At 32.6% G+C, this 23,828-nt stretch overlaps 3 protein-coding genes across 3 annotated transcripts in view; all 3 read right to left on the bottom strand.

Moving 5' to 3' along the window:
- The window catches only part of LOC144564815 (profilin), a 96,417-nt gene extending 72,589 nt beyond the window's left edge, over nt 1–23,828 (bottom strand). Inside the window, exon 1 of the mRNA XM_078314420.1 lies at nt 23,825–23,828. The gene's annotated coding sequence lies outside the window, so the exon portion shown is untranslated. The remainder of the gene's footprint in view (nt 1–23,824) is intronic.
- LOC144563897 (GDSL esterase/lipase At1g28600-like) lies at nt 3,266–6,427 on the bottom strand. Its single transcript, XM_078313363.1, has 5 exons — nt 6,250–6,427; nt 5,778–5,996; nt 4,323–4,471; nt 3,765–4,038; nt 3,266–3,474 (listed from the first exon to the last, which is right to left on the bottom strand). Exons 1-5 carry the CDS (start codon nt 6,425–6,427, stop codon nt 3,266–3,268), a joined length of 1,029 nt encoding a protein of 342 aa, XP_078169489.1.
- LOC144564809 (GDSL esterase/lipase At1g28580-like) lies at nt 13,194–16,046 on the bottom strand. Its single transcript, XM_078314406.1, has 5 exons — nt 15,674–16,046; nt 14,724–14,942; nt 14,302–14,450; nt 13,623–13,896; nt 13,194–13,530 (listed from the first exon to the last, which is right to left on the bottom strand). The coding sequence occupies exons 1-5, from the start codon at nt 15,918–15,920 to the stop codon at nt 13,322–13,324; spliced, it is 1,098 nt and encodes a 365-aa protein (XP_078170532.1). The 5' UTR covers nt 15,921–16,046; the 3' UTR covers nt 13,194–13,321.

Genomic DNA, 23,828 nt, shown 5'->3' with positions numbered 1-23,828 from the left:
AAACGATGTTGTATGCGACATTTACCATCGGCAACAAAAAAACTCAAGCGATGCCATAAAACGTGCAGCGACACACCGTCAATCACACTTACCATCGGTTGCCAAACAAAAACGATTGCGTTGGGTACGTCCCACCCGATGGCCGAACGACCTCTGCCGATGATATATTGATTAACGCCGTTTGTTATGAGCCGATGACAGTGTATACACATTTCCTATCAGGTCGATAAGTATTGGTTCAGAACCAGATGACATAATGCGATTGCAACCAATATAAAAGTGTTTTTTTTTGTAGTGTAGCGTTTAATATTCACTTCTTTTCCATCTCATTTTGAATGATATTGTCAATTGAAATTTCATGATTTTAACGGTTATCTATTAAATAAAGTTATTTATCCGTATTAATTTATATAGATTTCATAACATCCTTATTGTTAATTGACATATATATATAAAACTATCATATATAGTAAGGCTATTATTATACATAGCGTAGACCCCTAGCCTTCTAAGCTAACGATGCAGATTCGATTCTAGCTACCCGCTCTTTTATGTCTTGATCCGTATATATTATGAATTAATATATTTACTTTTAGAATAATTATACTAATCCCCCCACCCGTCCCTCCATTTATCCCCGCACTCTCTCATTTCCTTAACTGTCATATCCCCTCACTTATTTGGCTAAAAATTTTCATTTATCCCCGCATTAAATTAGAGTCATTTAATACCAATCCCCGCATTAATTATGCTTTCCTCTAATAACAATTCCCGCATTAATTATTCCTTTAAAAATAATTTCCGCATTAATTATATTGTTATCTAATAACAATCCCCGTTAATAAATGTTTATTTGTTATTTCTGAGAAGTATTTATCCATGTAACATAAAATATTTATCCATATAACATAAAGTATTTATCATTGATGTTTACTGTAAGTTGCAATTATGTTTGAGAAATATTTATCTATGTAACATAAAGTATTTATCCATGTAACATAAAGTATTTATACTTATACATGAGAGTATTTATCATTATGTCTAAGAGTATTTATCACTGATGTTTTTACTGTAAGTGCAATTATGTTTGAGAAATATTTATCTATGTAACATAAAATATTTACCTTTGTAACATAGAGTATTTATCATTGATGTTTTTACTGAAAATTGCAATTATATCTGAGAAGTATTTATCTATGTAACATAAAATATTTATCATTATGTGTGAGAAATATTTATCATTGGGTGAGGGGATTGTTTATTTAATGGTCCCCAATTGTGCGGGGACAATCCAAAAAAAAAGGAAATTTTGTGCGGGGATAACTGACAAGTATTTATGAGGGGATTGTTTATTTAAAGGTCCCCAGTTGTGCGGGGACAATTCAAAAAAAAAAAGAAATTTTGTGTGGGGACAATTAATGGATTGATTTATTCAGTCATAAATAGAGATCATTGCATAGGGATTAATACTTTGCAAATTCAGGATAAATACTTTGATGCTTCAAGTTAAATACTAACATTTTTTGCGGAGTATTAATGATTGAGCGGTCCCCCCCATGACTTTTTTAGCAGTTAGTGCGGGGTTTTTTGCGGGAATAGACCTGTGGGGATTGTTATCATGATCCTTACTTTTAACGTTTAAACAGTTAATTAGAATCATTTAATATGAACTCTATTTGAAAATGTATTTGTCGATTAAATTTTACCTTATTTACAATCGTTTTACTATCTTTTTTAAATAAATACAAAATATATCACTTGATCTAAAAAATCTAGACCATTCTAAAAATTATTTTTTTGGGACAATTAATATAAGTCGTCCGATGATCATAAGGGATTTTATAATATTTATAGTATCAGACTATCAGTGATGTTCTGTGATTTCGATCCCGTGATGTTCTATGCCTTGTTACGTAACGTGCCTTGATGAATGATGAGTCACAGTATGTCCACGTGACGTACGTACTATGTCGTACTATTTTTTAAACAAGGGGAGGCACGTCCAACGATACTTAGTGTCACGTGAAACGTTAATACGTCACGTGATAATAAGCATGCATGTTGCGACGTACCGATAACGTGTGTATCACGACGTTCCATTATTTAGAAATAAAAAATTTGGATACAGCTAGATAGAAGTTTAATGAGCGGGCGGATACGGGTATCTCGGGTATACCCGAGACGGGTACGGGTAGGACGGGTACAAGGGTATACGGGTACGGGTACAAGGGTATACGGGTACGGGTATGGTCGGGTATATTTTTCAAAAATCATACCCTACTCGTCCTATACCTGTACCCGTGTACTCTTGACGGATAGGACGGGTACGGGTATTTTTTATTTTTTTATTTATTTATTTTTTTTTCTGTTTTTTTTTTTTTTTGCTGTTTTTTTTTTCTGGTTTTTTTCTGGTTTTTTGTTGGTTTTTTCTGTTTTTTTTTTGAGGGAAAAACAGAATTTTTGAATTTTGAATTCAGATGAACAGTACTCGGGTATTAGGGTACGGGTATAGTCGGGTACGGGTAAACTCGGGTAGGGTATGGTCGGGTATTGGTCCAAAAAAACGGGTCCGGTCTGGTTTATGCCCGTACCCGCGTACCCGAGTACCCGACCCATACCCGGGCTCGGGCACGGGTACCCCGGGTGGCGGGCACGGGCGGGTATGGTCGGGTATACCCGACCCGGGTATTGTTAATCCACTACAGCTAGAATATGGGCTCTTTAAAGAGATCAGATCTCCTGCACTGGGGTGCAGGAAATTCCTGCTCTCAGAGTTACTGCGGAGTGAGTCCGATTACTGTTAAAGGGTTAAAGTTAACTGGTTACTGTTTACTAGAGGCCCACTCTTCAGTGACTCTGAGGACAGGAATTTCCTGCTTCCAGAGGGACAGACGATTCGGTCTCCTCTTTAAATTAGGCCCAATAGCATGGAAAGAAGTCAGATCATTTGCACCTTTAGAAGTCATGATATCATCAAACACAATTTATTCGGTAATAGTACTGGCACAAGTACATACATACATATATCCCAACAGTTCCACACAACATATAGCATGGAATAAAAAATAAAAATAAAATAAAATAAAATGAAATAAAATGAAGAGGACAGCAATACACATCCGATCAAAGGTACGTAGTTGCTGGTCCGATTCTTGTACATCTTGCATCAACGCATCTTTATTATATTTTGTCTTCATGATTCGAGACTAACAAGCCAATATTCCAATTTCCAAGTTCGATAATACATTTAGATTTTTATTTCCAGCTAGAGTGGAGGGAAAGCATATGGTCCATACAGTATTTCACTAGCAATTAAATGGTTTGCGGCCTCTGTTAAGTGTCCCCCGTCCCATGAAATATATCTCGCTGGATCTGGACAAGATTGTGTTCCCTTTGACCCACACGGGTGATTCAGGGAGAAATTATATGGTTGACCTGGAGCCCCGCAGCATGCAAATAAAGGAGCTGGAAAATCTACATTCCATAAAATTAAGTTTATTTAAATTATGTGATTAATAGTACGATTAACTTTGATTACCAAATTTTTTAACATTAATTATATATGCGTCAGAACAGCACTGTGTATAGTCTCAGTGAACTTTATTATTTAACTACCAATTAACTAGGAACCCTGAAAAAACACATGTTAAAAGCATAGAAACCCAATTTCATGTAATTGAACGGGTACAAAAGCTTAGAAATATCATTTAGCCATGCAAAATGAGATTTTTTGCATTGACATAACATAGCATTTTGTATCTTACCTAGCGTCTTTGCATTTAAAAAGAGTTGTAACTGCGCCCCATAATAGTCAGCATATACAATTTTTGTAAGGGGGTGAAGTAGTCTTTGCTTGATCAACTCTTCCATTAGCATAGTATTATGGTAAACTGAGAGCTCATTTAGCCACTTAATGCAACCGAGGACGTCATAGTCATCAGTGTTATTACTTTGAAATATGTTTAAGTACCCAGGAGCACAACCAAATGCATAGTTTCCTGGTACTACCAACGTGGTAGATCCAAGGTTGATTAAATCCTGTCAAATGAAAACATACATATTAAATTTTTGTTAAATATACATTTTTAGTATCCCGTAACTTTACTAACTAGTCCTTTTGTTGCTTAATTACATCAACACCCCCGCAGAGTGACAATTTTTTTTTTTTATAAAATTTTATAAAATTGTGAACCGGTCCTTTCCTCATTAATTAGTCAATTTTATCTCGTGAGAATTTAAAAAATATATATATTGAGGATATAAATTTTGTTTTAATTTTATCATATGGAATAATGGAAAATAAATGCTCAGAAATGAGTTACAGTGACAGCAGAACTGATGGCAGCTACAACATATGGAACCCAAGGTTTCATATCTTCCAAGGACTTGTTGCTGCTTAGACCATGAATGTAATCCACACCTCCAATTTCTCCCACAACAAACAACGAGCTAGCCATGATGGCACTGACAGCTGTTTGGTTAATTGTTAACATAAAGAGAACAATTAATTACTACCTACAAGCCAACAAATATATTAGGCAGATTTGGTACTTACCCCTCGAAAACCTCATAATTAATATGTACGTCATATATGATTGTAATATTACAAACTTGTCATATTACAGTGAAATTCAATATGTTTAATTTTACAAGTATTAAGAATTCCTATGGTCAGCCTGTTAGAAATCTGCTATTAGAAACTGCAAATGGCTCATTTACTTTTAACGTTATGCAGTTTCTAATCTTAATGTGACCCGATTAATTAAGTCATAAATAGAGCATTAGATCCGTGATTAATCTTAAGCGTTGAATTGGTATATGATGGACGTACCAGATTTAAAGTTAAATGTTATATAAAGGATTGGGTCCTCTCTCTCCCTGCCAAGAGTCGCATTCTTCTCCATCAAGAAACGCATAAAGAAATAGGGTTAGAGAGAGAAACCGAATTCTGAGAAGAAGAGTAACCGTCAGGAGTCAGAAGAAAGAAGATGGCAGCCATTACATCTTCCGCTGTTAATCAAGGTATGTCATCTTAAACAATAGATCATATTAAGCTTTGTTTGTGAAATATTCGGTATTGGTGATCTTTGGGCTATTAATTGAATTGTTCATAATTGATCATGAAAGATCTCAAAGAATAGAACATGGTTTACACAGCCGTGGTACTCCAGTTGCTCTGTAGAAGCATTCGTGATGCTTTAGCATTTGGCAGAAATACGTACAGGTTGTTACAAGCTACTATTTTCATTTTAGTAGGAGGACATACATATTCAATTAAATTTCCAAGTAGTTTAATATAGTACGAAGAATTAATATATAATTACGAGATCTAAATTTTTTGCAAAATGCTTGCAAGTTTGCAATAGAAATGATAAGTACTATCTGACATGTTATTGTACCGTGCAAGCAACAGTATTTTCTACTGTACTTGGATGAGAAAAGGATCGATACATTTATATGTTTCTTTTCCTAATAAGTCTTTATAATATTTGTTTCCCCTAGCACCGACAAATTAAACGATGTTCACTAAAAAGTCTAACACCATCTCTGGCTCTCAGTATCGAGGTTAATGGTATATAAGTTTTGTTAATTTCTTGTAATTATGCCTGCTGCATTACTAATGGAGCTAAATCTAAAAACAAAGAACACAGAATAATTAGTAAGTTAATAATACTAGATGTAGGTAGACGGAAGTTGAAAATCTATAATTTTGTATATATTGATATTTGAATTAAATATCAAGTTCACTCTATATTGAAAAGTATATATATACTTACTAGATCCTTGAGAGATAATAGGTAGGAAATCCTTAAAAGACTGAAGCTGAATGCCCAAAGAGTGATCAGCCCCTGGAGGATCCAACCCAGTGACTTTCTTATAGGTTGAATAATTAAGCGCTTGTGCTGCCGCCACCGCAAAGTTTGCTCCGTGCTGAAAATACTCCGGTGTATTACCTGCCATGGATGGTGGCAGAAGCGGTAACCCATATGCTTCAGCTGCACGGAGCAAATTAATCATCAAATATTTTCTGATACATATCATTTATGTTAAGATATATTGTTAGTTCTGGTCATCTGAAACACCAGCATAAGATTAATAACCCAAAAAAAAAAAAAATGTAAACTAGCGCACTTGTTGGATTTAAATGTTAAGATATATTCTGATGAAGACTTTTATATTAACCTATGTGTGGTCTCTGATCTTCATAAAATATATGCAATGATTACGAAAGATTGATTCGACATATACCAATGAAGTCGACAATCAGTCTGCCGTCGCACCACCTGCCATTGGGCTTATGGAAGTATGTCTCCCCATAAGGAACTGGAAGACAGGGTACACTCGGCTGACTGCAATCATTTCCTGTATCTGTCATTGAATCACCAAAGCTGAAAATACGGTCGAAGCAACAAAGCGATTGGACCATGTCGGTGCTAATCAAGGGGATGATCAGGAATAGTGAAAATGTAATGACAAGAGAAAACTTGGAAGAATCCATACAGAGGTCGAATTATTTTATTTTTATTTTTATTTTCTTCAATAGCAGTATATAAGAAAATTGATATCTGTTGCGGAAAAGGAATCAAAATGGAAATGGAAAGTAATGTTTTAAAGGACAGAAAGGCATTAAGATTATTTTTGTGAGGTTGTTTGCTAGATCTTACACCGTTTGTAGCTACTAGGCAAAAAACATTTCTTTTATAGCAGAAATTACACGGGTGTCAATGGCTACGGTACGGGTTGGGTGGAGCTAGGCATTTTCACACCCATACCCATTAAAATTGATTTTATTCATACCCTATTCATGCCCATTAAAAATTAACCTTACCCTACTCTACTCTTACCGTTAATATTATCGGATAATGAAACGATAGCGGGTAAATAACGGATAATACTAATATAATAATTAATTTTATAATATTTTACAAATTAAACATCAAAAACTCATTCATTTTACAAATATGTAATTGCATTTCTAATAAAAAAATAAAAAAAAATGTGCAACCAATTCCAACTAAATTGTTTTTTATAAAGGAAGAAAATTCAAAAACCGAATACATACATACATATATATATATATATATTTAGGTGTGAAAATTGAATTGAATATATATTAAGATTTTAATTACCTCCAGGGTAACAGATACAAAATAGTCATTACTCATACCCTTACCCATTTAGTTAACAAAAAAAATAAAATCTTATCCATATTCATACCCAATAAGCTAACGAAAAAAAACCTTACTCATATCCGTCTTATCGAATACGATACGGGTTAGATAAACAGCTAAAAGGGTACCATTGACAGCCCTAAGCAGAAAATTAGTTATTGTCTGTGACTGATTCCCAGCCTTTCTTTCCACTAGTATTATATTTAGTTTTTCATTGGAACAATTGCTGACATCCTCCTTGTTCATCATGTCATTTGTATTTGGAAGCAATAGCATTAAGAATTTAAAATGACCTAGTTGCGTCAAATATTTTGGGCCCAAGTGAAGTGGCCCAGCACAAAAATGTAAGAGAAAGATAATTCCTCGGATGGGCCAGTGACTGATCAGACTTCAGAGAGTTGCGTGCAAGTCGTATTTTGGACGATTTGTATGACCTGTAGACCGTAGTCTTTCTTTTTACTCCTTTCTGTACTAGGTTCGCTAGACGACAGTCATATTGCGTACGTAAAAAATGGTTAGTGATGATTTGAAATTAATGTAATCATAATTACTCTAAACAAGAATTCTCTGTGCTTAATATATATAATCAGTACGTTAAAATTTCACCTATTGTTGTTTGTTGCATTATAATTAAGCACAGTATGACACGTTAATTTGGAGGTGTACGTCCCACATAGAGTTCATTATTAGTTTTTTCTTTGAGAGAGAATGATGGAATTTAATACTTTAATTTCAATTTTTATAAGGACCTCCTTTTGAATAATAGCTAATTTTCTGTGAAATCCTTTTATAATTTTCCAAAAAATAGAGTGTTTACGTGGCTGTTATCAAAACACAAACTTCTCATAAAAAATAACCTAGCTAAGAGAGGATGGACATGAAATACAAAATGCCATTCTGTGATCACACTGAAATTGTAGACCACTTATTTTACTTTTTACAATATCATAAAGCTAGACATGTTTTATTTTGGTTTGGAAATTACCAGAATCTTATTGGGGAATGAAATACATTACAAGATGTTCTCAATTTTGCTTATGCTTTACCTAAAAAACACAGAGCTTATTTCTTCATAACATTTAGTGCATTTGCATGGACCATTTGAAATATGGGAAATAAACTCTGCTTTGAACATGCATCTCCCTATACTGTCAAGCAACTAGTTGTGTTAAAAATAACAGCTAGTTATAATTTTTGTTTTATAATTAATAGGCTACGAGATAGTGATTAGTGATTAGTAATTGATAGTTGTAATTAATAGTACAACGGCTAGTTTTTAAACTTCTTCTATAAATAGAGATAAATGTAAAACTCACAATAAGATTGCAATCATAAGTTGTTTTCTTAATTTCTTTTCTCTCGTGTCTTATAAAAAATAACTTGGTATCAAAGCCATAGATTTGAAATTCTGCACAAGTGTCATCTAAACTAGCAAAGTTAGTCGGTACCAGCAAAGAGAAGAAAAAATAGTCAAGAGCCAAAGAGTCAAGAACTCAATCAGTGTTAAGAAAGTAGAGCCACGAACCAAAGAGCCAATAACTAAACAAGTGTCAAGAGAAAAAAGGATAAGAGCTAAAGACCCAAAATAGTCTTCTCTCTGCATATGCCATAAAACTAGGGGTGTCAATGGGTACGGTACGGGTCGGGTGGAGACATTTTCATACCCATACCCATTAAAATTGACCTTACCCATACCCTACCCATACCCATTAAAAATTGATCTTACCCTACCCTACCCTTATCCGTTAATATTATCGGATAACGAAACGGTAGCGGGTGAATAACGGATAATACTAGTATAATAATTAGTTTTATTATATTTTACAAATTAAACATCAAAAACTCATTCATTTTAATACATATATAATTGCATTTCTAATAAAAAAATAAAATAAATGTGCAATCAATTCCAACTAAATTTTTTTTTTATAAAGAATAAAAATTTAAAAACACGAATATACATTTAAGTGGGTTGGAAATTGAATTAAATATACATTTAAGTGAGTTGGAAATTGAATTGAATATATATTTGGATTTTATAATTACCCTATAGGGTAACGGGTACGGAATAGTCATTACCCATATCCTTACCCATTTATTTAACGAAAAAAAAATTCTTACCCATACTCATACCCAATAAGCTAACGAAAAAAAAAACCTTACCCATACCCGCCTTATCGAATACGATACTGGTCGGGTAAACGGCTAAAAAGGTACCATTGACACCCCTACATAAAACTGGTAACAATATGCTAGTATTTATTTTTAACAATATTCTTCAAAACTCATTTTTCAAAAAAAAAAAAATCTTTCTAGCATTTAATCGGTTTCAGCATTTGTTCTTATCAGGAAAGAATCAAAAAAAGAAATTAGGATCTGCTTGTTCCGATTAAATTCATACCAGAAACAAAAAAGAAAAAAAAAACTTAATTAAAAGTTTTTAATTACTTTACTTCTGTAAGCATTTGTCATTCCATGATCTTTGCTCATTTAATTACATTTCTTGATCTGTGCTCATTTAATTACGTACCTATATAATTTTAAGAAGAAAAAAAAACCGAACAGCCATGATACAAAGTTGAATCAACAATATAAATTTATATCCAAATTACCAAAGTTATCCCAATAGATGCATAAATTGCAAAAAAGAGGGCCACACCCGAGATCCGTGATGATTCTTGCATCCTAATCTCGGGCCGAAAGGGTGGAAAGTAGCAGAGAAAAAAGGGTGAGATAAATTAGATCGGACCGGGGTTGATGTATCTGTTTCCCACTCATGTGCCACAAATAATTCAATTCCAGTGTCACGACATCTTTTCCAACAAATTCTCGGAATGCTTGCTAAACAAATTCATGCCACAAATAATTCAATTCCGGTGCCACGACATCTTCTCCAACAAATTCTTGAAATGAAAAGATAAAAATGTAAATTCATTTAAAGTTGTAATATTTACATACAAATTCATATTTAATAAGAATTTGAGGATCTAAATACAGATACATAAGGAATATCATAGCATTTCAAATCGAATTTTGATGACATTAAATATTGTAGTTAGAAGATTTAAATAATAAAATAGAGATGCACAACACGAGTAAATATAATTATTTTATATTACTTATGTACAAATAACGAATAATAAATTTAATTTAATTAATCTATGACTTTAACTACAATTTAATATCTTTATATTATGCATATAGTTATTTGTTTCTCATATTTCTGTCTGAATTTCTTAATCAATTCCATTTTCATTCCTTAATATTGTTTCCTTTAACAGCAATTTTAATCTCAACGACTTATTATCCACATAAAATATGCTATCATAATTCAATATGGATTGTTTAATCAGTCAAAACAAAAATTCAAATTACAATGAAGACCGATAATTTTATATTGAGCTTGGATAGTAATGATTATTTAAAATCATAAGCAACATGCATTCTAAATTTCAATCAGATACGTACAGATCAAATTCTCATTTTTTTTTTTTTTTTTTTTTTTTTTTTTAAGGGAACAGCTGGTAGGTATGACATTACCAGTAAGTGATGGTATAGGAGAGTTGAGATATTACATATATGACAGCATTAGCATATTACAAATATAGCTGATGATAGAAGCACATCCCAAATGCTGAACATTAACTACAAAAAAAACATGCAACGAAGAAATCAGAAGGTGCTATTTGGATCATTAAGTCTTCCAAATTTAAATTCAAGATGTTATTTATTTTGAACAGAAGGAATTAACTAAACGCTCCAAAATAAGAAAATATTGTATTCAATTAATGTTTCCCCATTTGATATTTGATATGATTCTTTATTCGGAATTTAATTTTAGAGATGTCGAAAATAAAGTTTGTCAGTATGGTTTCTAATTTCCGAAAGTACTTGCGTACAAGACAAATCAAACTCAAATTGAGTAATGAATAAAATTTAGGCCTTGGTTTAAAACTTGTCCTTCAAAATGAGGAAGTTTTGCGTGATATCACTGATCCATCAAAACTTGGTGTGTATCCCTTATCTGAGCCCTCCAAAACTTTTTTACACAATTATTTTTTGTTTTGTTTTTCAGAGTCGGCTTTCTAAAACCGGCCCCTCAAAACAAAGTCGAGGATAAAAATATTATCGATCTATGGTTGGATTGATTTCTTATTGTCGGATTGAATTTTGTAACCGTCAGCTGTCTAATTATTAATTAGCTGACCTGCTGTTTGGTAATAATGTAAAGTAAACATCTAAAAAATAGACAAAAACCTTTCTATCCATGGTTTTATCCTCCGCATTTGAGGCTCAGGAGTAAGGACCAAAATCAACCGCACAAAGCACATAGCTTCCCCCACAACATATAAATATAGTTTCCTCTGTAACATATTACGTTATCAACGGTTATATGTTGTGTTTGGGTCTACAAAAGGCCTTTCATATATTCAGCTTTTACAAGAGTATTTAATTAGGTTTCAAGTTATTATTTATTTATATGATTAAAGTGAGGTAAAAAATCTCACTAGTTTCTATTATAGAAACTATAGTCTTTACAAACCGATACCAATCCTCTGGTACCAACTTGTAGAATTACAATTTAAAGAACAAAAGCAAAATTTTACAATAAATAAATCTGCTTTAATTAGCCTTAAAAAAGTATCCGCTTTACTCCCGTCATGTAATTATGTATATAATTTCAGCAAATTAAGTTGATGTTTTACTTGATATAAAGAATAAAATTATAACATGTCCATCTACGACCCCTCAAATTATCACAAAAGAATTAAAAAAAATGAATGAAATCTAATATTAGATGTGAATTCACATTTTTTTATTAAATTAGAGTCAGATCATGCTAGACTATGAATCTGATTCATTAATAACCTTATGAGCTCAATAGCTCCCTTTCATGTACAGGTTAATGCTGAGTGGTTTTCTTCTCTGTAATACATGGTGTTGAATTTCCTTAAAAATCAAAAGCATCCATATACGAATGTTTTTTATGATTTAGCCTTCAAAATCAACAATTTCTCATAGATTGAGAACGATAGCATGCACTTGATGAACTATTAATTGCCGTCAAACTCATTGCAGATCACCTACTCAATAAGCAGTTATTATATTATTGTTATTTAAAGTATATTAATTTAAATTTTATAGTTAGTAGTTATTAATTTTTTTATCATATTAAATTTGTGTTCACTAATGAAATCCGTGAAACTTGGAACGCTTAAAAAATATTATAAAACCTTCAAATTAAGCATAGTTCAGATTGAACACCTATGTAAAACCCAACAATCTGATTCATTTAGACCCTAGCTAGTTGTGGTGTTTCTAGATGAAGAAGATAGCACCATGCCGGACGATTGGTGGAGGAGTATAATGGTTGATCGAAGATATTTAATGCTTTTTTTTTTTCCTGTTTCTATTTCTATCTCTGGAAAGTTGGACTGGGTTTTGAAATTAAATATGTATAATTATTTGTTTCAACTTCTTTTACTATTTTTTTTTGTGCCAGTGATATTGAATTTAAGTTTTTGTTATTTCCTCCAAGTAAGAAAGGAGTGCAAGGAACCCGAAGCTGAAGCTGCAATTAGTAGGAATGTCGAGATCTTTACAAATTAAAGAGAGCCAAGATAAAATCTTAAATTAAAATTGTATCATCTGGTGCCTTTAAGGGATAAGATTTTTTGCTTAACAGAGACTGTAGTGTACTACCATGGCAGGAGAGAGAGAGAGAGAGAGCAACAAGAGCTAAACTGGATATTTCCAGGGAAAAAAAACCGAAAGAGATTTAAAATGAATTTTTTTTTTTCTTTCTTTTTTCAAATTAGGGGCTGGCGTTGGGCAAGGCCATTTCAAACAAAATTTGGGGTGAGCAGTGTATGGGCAATAGGCAAAGCCTGCCTGTTAGTACCTCTAGAAACAATCATATTTTAAAACACAATTTATTGCACTAGAGTTTATTTTTTGGGTGTACAACAAAGCGCGGAACAGAACAGAAAAAGAAAATTACAATAACATCGAAATAGTAGCAGCAGGTACAATTCTAGTATCTGATTTTGGTTCAATTTTTCTTTCAATTTAAAATATATTATTTTGCTCATTGGAGGTTAATTAACCCACCACTCCAAGTTTTAAAATACGGATAGAGTAGGCTCCAGTCAGAGTGGAGGGAAAGCATATGGTCCATACAGTATTTCATTAGCAATTTTATGGTTCGCAGCCTCTGTTAAGTGATTTCCGTCCCATGAAATATATTTCGCTGGATCGGGACATGATTGTGATCTCTGTGACCCACACTGGATATTCACTGACCAATTATATGGTTCACCAGGAGCCCCACAACATGCATATAAAGGATCTGTAAAACCTGAGATTGAACAAATAAACGTTGAATTAACAATAGTTTTAGCCAATAATATATGTGTCAGAAAATCACAGTAAATAATTAAGGTAGCTTACCAAGCGCTTTTGCATTTAAAAACAGTTGTGATTGAGCCCCATAATAATCCGCATATACTATTTTTGTAAGAGGGTGAAGTAGCCTTTGCTTGGTCAATTCTTCCATTAGCAGAGTATTGTGGTAAACTGAGAGCTCATTTACCCTCTTAATGCATTTGAAAATGTCATAGTCTTCAGTGTTATTACTCTGAAATTGGGCCAAAAACCAAGGAGCACACCCAACTGCATAGTTTCCTGGTACTATCAACGTGGTAGCTCCTTGACTGATTAAATCCTATCAAATGAAACAAACATAGACATTACATTTTGCTATGTCATTTCTCTGCACAACACCTTTGGTGTTTTTTTAATATTGTTGATGTTGTAGAAAATCCCTCCAGTTATCCCTTTTCCTTTCAAAAATATACAATTTCAGGAAAGAAAAAGCACCAAAGATGTGTGCTTTTCAGAACTTTACCAATTAGTCCTTTTCGTGATTAATTAATTACATCTGCAGGGCAAAGTGACAATAATTTCTTTTTAATTTTCCCTAGAAATGTGAACTGGTTCAATCCTCTTAAATCACTCTTTACCCTTGTGATGATTTCAAAAATATATATATTGAAGATATTTCCCATTAAGTCTGTCACATATGCAAATAAAGGAAAAATAGTTAGATAGATGCTCAGGAATGAGTTACATTGACAGCAGAACTGATAGCAGCCACTACAGATGGAACCCAAGATCTCATTTCTTCAACTGATATGTTGTTGACTAGACCACCAATGTAGTCCACACCTCCGATTTCTCCCACAACAAACAATGAGCTTGTCATCACAGCACTGGTATCTATGAGTTGTTAACATATACAAGAAAAATTAACTTTGGCATGAAAAAATCCTTTCTAAATATCTTATATATGCTCCAGCAATTAAAACATCGAAATATTCGGAAGCCAAAGCTAATAACAAAGGAATGGAATAATTAATTATAACTGAATAATTAATGAATGAATAAAATAGTACGCTGAAGCTAGTTGAGTTTCACATGTATTGATATTCCTTTCAAGTATCAAGTAAACTCTATTCCATATTACAGAGGTTATTGGAAGTATATGCTTACTAGATCCTTGAGCAATGATAGGCAGGAGATCCTTTAAAGACTGAAGCTGAATGCCCAAAGAGTGATCCTCCCCTGGGCGATTCAACCCAGTAACACTCTTATAGGCTGAATTATTAAGTGCCATCGATCCTGCCACAGCAAAGCTTGCTCCGTGTTGGAAATATTCTGGTGTATTACCTGCCATGGATGGTGGCGGAAGCTGCAACCCATATGCTTCAGCTGCATATGGAGCTAATCATCAAATACCTTTTTTCCGGTGCATAAATACTATTTATTTTAAACAGTCAGTAAACGAGTTCTCCTGAATTGATGTAAACAAGTTTGGGGGAAGACTTAAATGTTAGCCGTAGTTCTCCTGAGTCGATTAGGGTTTCTGTTAGGTGTACCCCATTGTGTGCACCCAGAAATTATCTAGAACTTCAAAATTTCATATATATTCTTCCATTTTTAGTTTTTAGGTTTCTTTGTATCAAAATTCATGATTTTTTATGTAGAATTTTATCATGACTTTTATTTCATGAAAATCATAGTCTATTATTTAGTGACTTGCAAGAAATTGGGATTTTAGGATATTATTCTCACTCAATTTTCTAGGAATTAATATGGTAAATTTCTTAGACATATTCCTAAACTATTTAGGGCCCAACAACAGTTCATTTTAAAATCCAAATATATAAGTCTACATTAAAATTCACATACCAAATATGTCGTATGCAGTAACATTCCGCATGCATAAACAAAACTGCATTTTAAAACATTGTCGGTGCCTATTGTAGATATAAGAGCTCTGCTTTTAGATTCATGCCAAAGTTAAAGAATGGTCTGGATTTCCTAATTGTACCCTCAGGTAACTTGAGGAATACAGATACGATCTTATCTTGGACAAACACACATATACATACATACATACATACATACATACGGTCATAAAAACTTGATTTGACACATACCAATAAAGTCGACAATCAGTCTGCCATCACACCATCGGCCATTGGGCTTATGAAAGTATGTTTCCCCATAAGGAGGTGGCTGGCAGCTTCCACCCTGCATGGGGCATCCGTTTCCAGTATCTGTCATCGAATCACCAAAAATGAAGATGCGGTCAAAGCAACAAAGTGATTTAACGGCGTCGGTGCTAATTAGGAGGATGAGGAATAGGAAAATCAGAACAACGGGTGAAAGCTTGAAAGAATCCATAGGGAAATCAACTTTCTCTTGTATTTTATTTACTACTACCGCAATATGAAAATGGAATTCCTTAGTGGGGAGATCAGCAAAATGGAGATTGGAAAAATTCAGATATATATGTGTCTGTGAGCTCAAGAATGTATCACGTTCATTTCAGGATCACATGCTACACCATTATTTGTAACTACTAAGCAAACTTCTCGTCTCCTTTTATAGGAAAAAATTCTTGTTCTCTGTGATTGATTCCCTGCCTTTTGTCCCCACGTTTATTATTATTTGTTTTATTGAGACAATTGCGCTGTGTGAATAGGTGGCAACGACCAGGCCAGGTCAAGCTAGGTCCAGTTCGTAATCGTCATGTAGTAGGAGCCGAGTGAGCCGAGTAAGCTGGAATTACGAGTCTGAACTAAAACTTTAGCTTCTAATTGGTCTGAGCTAGAGACCAGCTGGCTCGTAGTGGCTTGCTGGGTTCTATTAGGGAAGTAGCTTAAAGAAATTAGATAATGAAGCTAAAAATGTTTTCTCTTACTCTAATCTTAATATTCGTTTTACTAGACAACTAACATGCATTTTTTTAACCGAATGGATCTATCTCTCTAACTCTTTAGTTTATAGAAATTTATTTACTGATCCAACCTCTTTCGATAAAATTTCTTGGCGATGGACTAATTCTGGTTTATTCACTGTTCACTCTCTTTATTTGTGGTTGTCTTTTACTGGTATTTTAAATAAATCGTATTCTATTTTATAGCATTTAAAAATTCCACTAAAAATAAAAAAAATTATTTGGTTGCTTAGACAAGATAAATTACTCACTAAATGTAACTTAGCTAAAAGGGGATAGCAAGTTAGTATTAATTATCATTTCTGTGGTGAACTCGAGATCGTTGACCATCTTTTTGTGACCTGCCCTTATATTTATTTGCTTTGATCATGGATAGAGAATTACAATAACTTTAATTACAATTGTCGTACTATTTTTGACTTGTGGCTTTTTGATAACTGGATTCATTTAAAGGATTCATTACTTGTTGAATTAGTTCGTACTGCTACTTTATGGTTGGTGTGGCTTACCAGAAATAGGATCTGTTTTCAACACGTACCAGTCTCTAATGTTAGTTCTGTAGGTTTCGCTATTATAGCTTTAATTTCTTATTGGTGTAAGGTGAGACTTAATGATTCATACTTTAAATTAACTCTCATTTTACCTATAGATACAACTTATTTGAATCAAGCAGGTCCTTTAATGATACTCTCGGATACAAGCACTCAGGAAAGGAAAAGCTCTATGGGGGATTCAGACAATAACGTTTTTCTTGGTTTAGAGGGGTCGGACCTCTCTAACTATTTGCGTGATAGGGCCGAGTATGGCTATTGATGGTCTCCTCAATGATACTCCTAATGAGATTTTCTAGTTCTATGAGTGTTGTGGTTCGAAGTGATATATCTTAATTGCTTTAGTTGACTTAGCTGTTATTGGTTGTATTTTGCCTTAGCTGTTTCTATTTTCAGTTTAGTTGTTATTGTTTTTGTATATTTTGGATTTTGTAAGAACTTGGACATTTCATAATGAAACAGGTGGTATCCCCACTTTTTCAAAAAAAAATGAAGCTCAAAATACAGCATAAGATTCACAAAAATTCATACAAAGTCATACAGACGAGCTGGCAAGGTCGAGCTAGCTAGGTCCAGCTCAAACTCGCCAATTCTGGATCGAGCCAAGGACAAACTAAATTGGTAACAGCTCGGACCAGCAACGACCAAGTTATTACCAATCAAGCCACGGGTTGATTCCAAGCGAGCCATTTGCTACGGGTTTTTTTGTTAGCACTATTTTCGCACATCCTCCTCCTTGTCCTTCGTGGTCTTCTACTATCGATCATTTATACTCCTATTGTTGCCGCCCCTACACAAATTGCCACATCAATTCGATCTGATGTTTTTTTTTTTATATATATATAAATTACTTCATATATTTTTCAATTGTTAGTACTTTCTTGTAATTAATGGATCTAAAATTATATTAGAAATCTTTCATAAACATTCAAAATCTTATCAAGATTAACTCAATAAGCATGCTTTCATATTAATGCGTAATATGAATATCCTTGGTTTCCATGATTGAACCAAAATATTTCGAGTTAATTTTTTTGTTCTTAGGATATGTTTTGTATTACATCAATGGAGCGATATTTTTTTTAAAAGGAAACATCAAATAATTTATTTTTGAAGATATTCATCTTATAAAAATTATATTTTAAAAATGAAGAATCTATAATAATATCGGTGCTAACATTTTAAATATATCAAGATAATTAATACTAGCTGTATTCAATGATTTGAATTCTCTCATGTGGTCGCAATCCCTGTACCAAAGTCTAGATGATATTAGTTTGTATTTGAAAGCAATTAATACCATTAAGAAATTAAAATGGTTGGACAGATAATATAATGAGTGAGTCTATGGTACTATGCATATTACGATTTGCTACCGTGCTACAGCTCTATATTCGAGTTTTCAAATCCTAACGGTCGATCCAAACCGTTCATCTTGTTCTCCATATTAATATGTGTTTGGAGACCAAATTTTACATTTTTTGAAAAAATTTTACTATTTTTTTAGATTTATTGAAAATCACTGTTTTTGGATGGTCCAGAATTTTCAGATCAAGTGATTTTCTAAATATCTTAAAAAATAGTAAGAATTTAAAAAAAAATGTAAAATTTGGTCTCCAAACACATATTAATATGGAGAACAAGATGAACGGTTCGGATCGACCGTTAGGATTTGAAAACTCGAATATAGAGCCGTAGCACGGTAATAACCCGTGATATGCATAGTACCATAGACTCACTCTAATATAATTGAATTTGAGTGAGTCTATGGTACTATGCATATCACGAGTTGTTATCGTGCTACGGCTCTATATTTGAGTTTTCAAATCCTAACAGTCAATCTAAACCGTTCATCTTGTTCTCCATATTAATGTGTTTGGAGACCAAATTTTACATTTTTTGAAAAAAATTTACTATTTTTTTAGATATTTAGAAAATCACTTGATCTGAAAATTCTGGACCATCCAAAAACAGTGATTTTCAATAAATATAAAAAAATAGTAAAAAAATTTCAAAAAATTTAAAATTTGGCCTCCAAACACATATTAATATGAAGAACAAGATGAACGGTTCGGATCAACCGTTAGTATTTGAAAACTCAAATACAGAGGTGTAACACGGTAACAAATCGTAATATACATAGTACCATAGACTCACTCATTGAATTTTGCGCGTCATAATAACCGATTAGCCTTAAATATTTTCGGCCCAAGTGAAGTTCCAGCAAAAAAAAATATTAAGATAATTCCTCGGATGGGCCAGCAAACAAAGAGTTGGCGTGCAATTCGAATTTAGGCCGATTGTTTCTGCACGACTTGTTGTCTTTCTTTTGTATTCTTCTGTACTATCCTCGCTTGTCGACAGTCTTATTGACTTGTAGAGTAGTAGCCTTTCTGTACTATCTTTCTCCTCTCTCCGCTGGCTTTCGTGAACCCTTTCACACCTTCTCCTTCCCTTCTCCCTCCCTGCTCATCTCCCTACCAGTGTTAAGGTAATCAACTCATAACGTAATGAACTAATTTTAATCTGTAACTACCTATATAATTAGCGAAGTTACTTCCATAATTTCGGTTAGTAATTCATTGAATCAGGTAATGAGGGCACATTGGGGTTAATTGAAGTTAAATTGGTTGTATTTGAGCCTATTTTTGGTTTATAATAAAAATGTGGTCGTACCACTTCGATTAATTAAAGAAATAATTTCTGAGTTATGGTTGTACAAATTAATTTCATGCAAAATATGATTTTCTGATACGAAATTTATAGTAATCACATCAGAAATTCAGAGAAGTCCCAAGTTGTTCCATGCAGAATGAAGTGAGAACATCGGTAGTCCAATAGAAACAAACTGAGAAAGGGAATTCATATCACCTAAGGTACCTCAAAGTTTGAGTTTGGATCTGAACCAATCGATTTATTTTGGCACAAATATTAAAGGTTGTATTCCATCTTGAACTTAAGTTGGAATGGTTCGAATTCTGATTGAATTAGATCCGAATGCAAACTCAAAATTCCGACGGATGGAGACAGAGACCAAGAAATGCTAAGCACACTTATTAATTGAAACTTTTTTTTTATTTCTAACTTCTATAAGGTCTCCTCATAAAATAAAATTACGTGATATTTATTTATTCAACCTCTCAATCTCAATAGTTTAATTTAGTTCCATATGTGAAAAAGTAACCGATAAAAATTAGAATAATCGCAAAGAATAATTAATATTGATATGTAAAACAAACTAATGAAGTATATGTTGGATTATATATCCAATATTAAGCCTATATGTAATATAACTATGGATTGTATATTGTCATATATAATTGTTATAATTAAGTAATCTAATATGGACTTAAGATATTAAGCAATTTATGTATTTAATAGGGTGTGGTTTATAAATGTGTAGAACAATTTAGATAAAGATCGAATCATTAATAGATTGATTATGATATTTGTAAATTTGAAAAACTGTCTATTTAGAGAATATGTGCAGCTCACGTATGATCTAATAGTGCACTCATATATAAGGGTCAAAAGATGGGTCCCTAAGATACAAGATAACGAACAACTCAGACTTCTAAACAGTAGTTATTATAGACAGAATATGAAAGTCTTCTCCTTTCTTCCACCATCAAAGAATATAGAAAAGAAAGTTATTAAGAAATTTGGAGAGTATTTCTCAAGGATCACATCTTGTTGTCTTGAAAGACTTGATCCACAATCATACAATGTAAAAACAAGAAGGTCTTCTTACCGTTGAAGACTTGTCTCGTACTAACGGAAACAGTTCTTCGCACTTGAGAATTCCATGGCTAATACTATGAATCAGGTATTATAGTCCGCACTTATAATTATATTTTATGAGTCGGTTTTAACATAGAACGGTCTTTAGATTAAGATGGAGAACTGTTTTTCCTTTTTCAAAATGTAAATGTTTAATTCGAGATGAAATGTAATTGTTTGATTGTTAAATAAAACGTAATTATTTGATGTTTATGATTCTCCAACAGGGCAACAGTATATCACAGGGAGCTTATACGTGCGCTAAGTCAAGAAGAAACACTGGTGTAATGTCCCAACTGTTATCTTCCTCTTGTAGTATTGACTTTACATGGACGCTACATTTGCCTTCATCTATTCAATTCTAATTTAGCTCTTGATCTTAAAATTTTATTTTGCAATTTTCTTATTACTTATATGAACTTCTTCCTTGACAAACTGAATTTTTTTACTAGCTTTACATATCTAAAAAAGTTACGGTATGACTGGATACGTCACGACATAGCATGTGTGTTGGTTATGTTATTTGAATATTATTGTAACGTGACTATCTTTTAAAATTTGACACGACACATTATGTAGTCATACGAGTCACATGTAATTAAGACTATTAGATCTTAATCAAAAGATGAATCTTGAATAAACTAACTTAAATTATGAAAAAAAATAGTTAAACGTGACCAACGTAATCAGTCATGTTTGGACACATTATGTATAATCACAATATAACTAACATGATGTAATTATTCACGTACCATAACCTTCATTCCAAATTTAATCACAGTACAGTACAACATGGTACATTACATATAAATCTAACTTGATTACAGCTGGCACGAGACGTCACGTATTTAGATTCCTAACCAGCTCTCAACTTTATTTTAATTAATTAGGAGCTTCAAACTTATAGTTACTTGTTTGAATCAAAATTACCTACGGGTCCTTGGAAGGAGAGAGATGAGGGAATTTTTTTATAAATCATAAATAGAAAAACAATTTTTAGGAAATCAGCATGATTGTTTTTTTTTTTTGAAAAACCACAAAGACCAAGTGGAGCATTCAGTCTCCACTTTTTTTTTTCTCCAGACTGAATGCTCCACTCGGTCTCACTCTTTTTTCAACTTTTCCGTGCGGCAAACGGTGTGGCATATGTTTTATGTATATGTATAGAGAGTGACTTGAAATTTCAAAATTCAAAAAGTCGATCCGAACCGTTCATCTTGTTTTCCATATTAATATGTGCTTGGTCACCAAATTTTACATTTTTCTGAAATTTTTTACTATTTATTAAGTCACTTTGAAAATTGTTGATCCAACGGTGGCTTAACAAAACAGTAAAATTAGCAGCCACCGTTGGATCAACAATTTTCAAAGTGGCTTAATAAATAGTAAAAAAATTCAGAAAAATGTAAAATTTGGTCTCCAAGCACATATTAATATGGAAAACAAGATGAACGGTTCGGATCGACTTTTTGGATTTTAAAATTTCATGTCACTCTCTATACATATACATAAAAGGATTATTCGGATCTTATGTGGCCGAATCTGTGAAAAATTGAAAAAAATGGTGAGACCGAGTGGAGCATTCGGTCTGGAGAAAAAAAAAAGTGGAGACCGAATGCTCCACTCGGTCTTTGTGGTTTTTCAAAAAAAAAACAATCATGCTGGTTCCCTAAAAATTGTTTTTCTATTTATGGTTTATAAAATTGATCCGAGAGATGAGAGCATGTGGGTTTCAATTACTAAAATATAAATTTAAACAATTGGCGTGTTGACGGTAGATATTCTAAAAAATAAAGAATGAAAAACATATCAAAAATATATTAGCTAGCTTTCAGAATGATGAATGATGGCTTATTGGAAATTAATCTAATTAAGAAAATATTAACAGTTAATTTAGTCAAACATAGCTCAGTCAATTTGCATTTTCTTTTAATGAATATAAATTAAAAAGGTTCATATATTAGTTCCATTTTTATAAATTAGTCATATAATAACAAATATTCAGTCTCGTAGAGCGACATTACAAAATTCTAGGAGCTATATAACATAGATTATAGGTAAAGTGTTCTTAAGCTTATAAAAAGATTGGTGACCTTAACTCTATAGAAATCCAAATAGTTACATTTACAGGAGTTGATACATTTACATATTAAATTTAAACTTTTTGAATTAATTCAATATTAAGTTGTCGGTAAAAAAAGAAAAAGATTTATAAGTTTATTTTAATAGTTACATACTTACATTTATTTCATTATTTTTTTAATGTTTGATTTTATACTTCGTTAATTTAAAAGTTTATAAAGTTGACATGTGAATATATAATTTGTAAAGTAAACCAGTTTTAATGATTTGAATTGTCGTTTTGAAGCTAAATCACTAAAGAGCTTGGCATGTTCTTTGCACATAACATACTGTTTTTTTTAATTAAAAAAACATAAATTACGAAGAACATACTGTTTTGTATCAGACAAAATATACTGAATTTTCACTCTTGAGGGGAACAGTTTCAGTTGCAAGTGTAAAATAGGTATATGTTTCTTTCCATTATGAATACTGATTGTATGACCAACCATTGAGGATATAATAGTTGATGTCTAAGATCAAGTGACTATTATTTCTCTTTCCTCCTCCTTTTTGATTTTCTCAGATATTTCCGATAAATACTTAGTTACAAATCTTTTCTTTACTACAATTCTTTTTTTGACAGTCCTTCTTTTTTTTTTTTTTTTTTTGAGGGTTAGTGGATAATGATCCACTAAGATAGATTGATACTAAGAAAATCGTACATTGTGGCTACAAGGATCAAGTAATTCCTGTAGCCGGAAAATTATTTACAATCCTCTTAATTATTAAAAAGCCCAGATAAAAAAAAAAAAAAAAAAAAAACTCCCAGAATGTCCATGCCTCTCCTGGCGCTCTTGCATCTAACTAAATAATAGCCAATTATGTATGTCCGTTGATGACTCATTAATCAGAATAACCTCAGTCCTTTTTTCACATATAACAGCTGATCATTACTCC

This window comes from Carex rostrata, chromosome 13 (genome assembly GCF_964058835.1).
Source record: "Carex rostrata chromosome 13, lpCarRost1.2, whole genome shotgun sequence".
NCBI lineage: Eukaryota > Viridiplantae > Streptophyta > Magnoliopsida > Poales > Cyperaceae > Carex > Carex rostrata.
The sequence above is the reverse complement of the archived record's forward strand: the minus strand, read 5'-3'. Positions and strand labels throughout refer to the sequence as shown.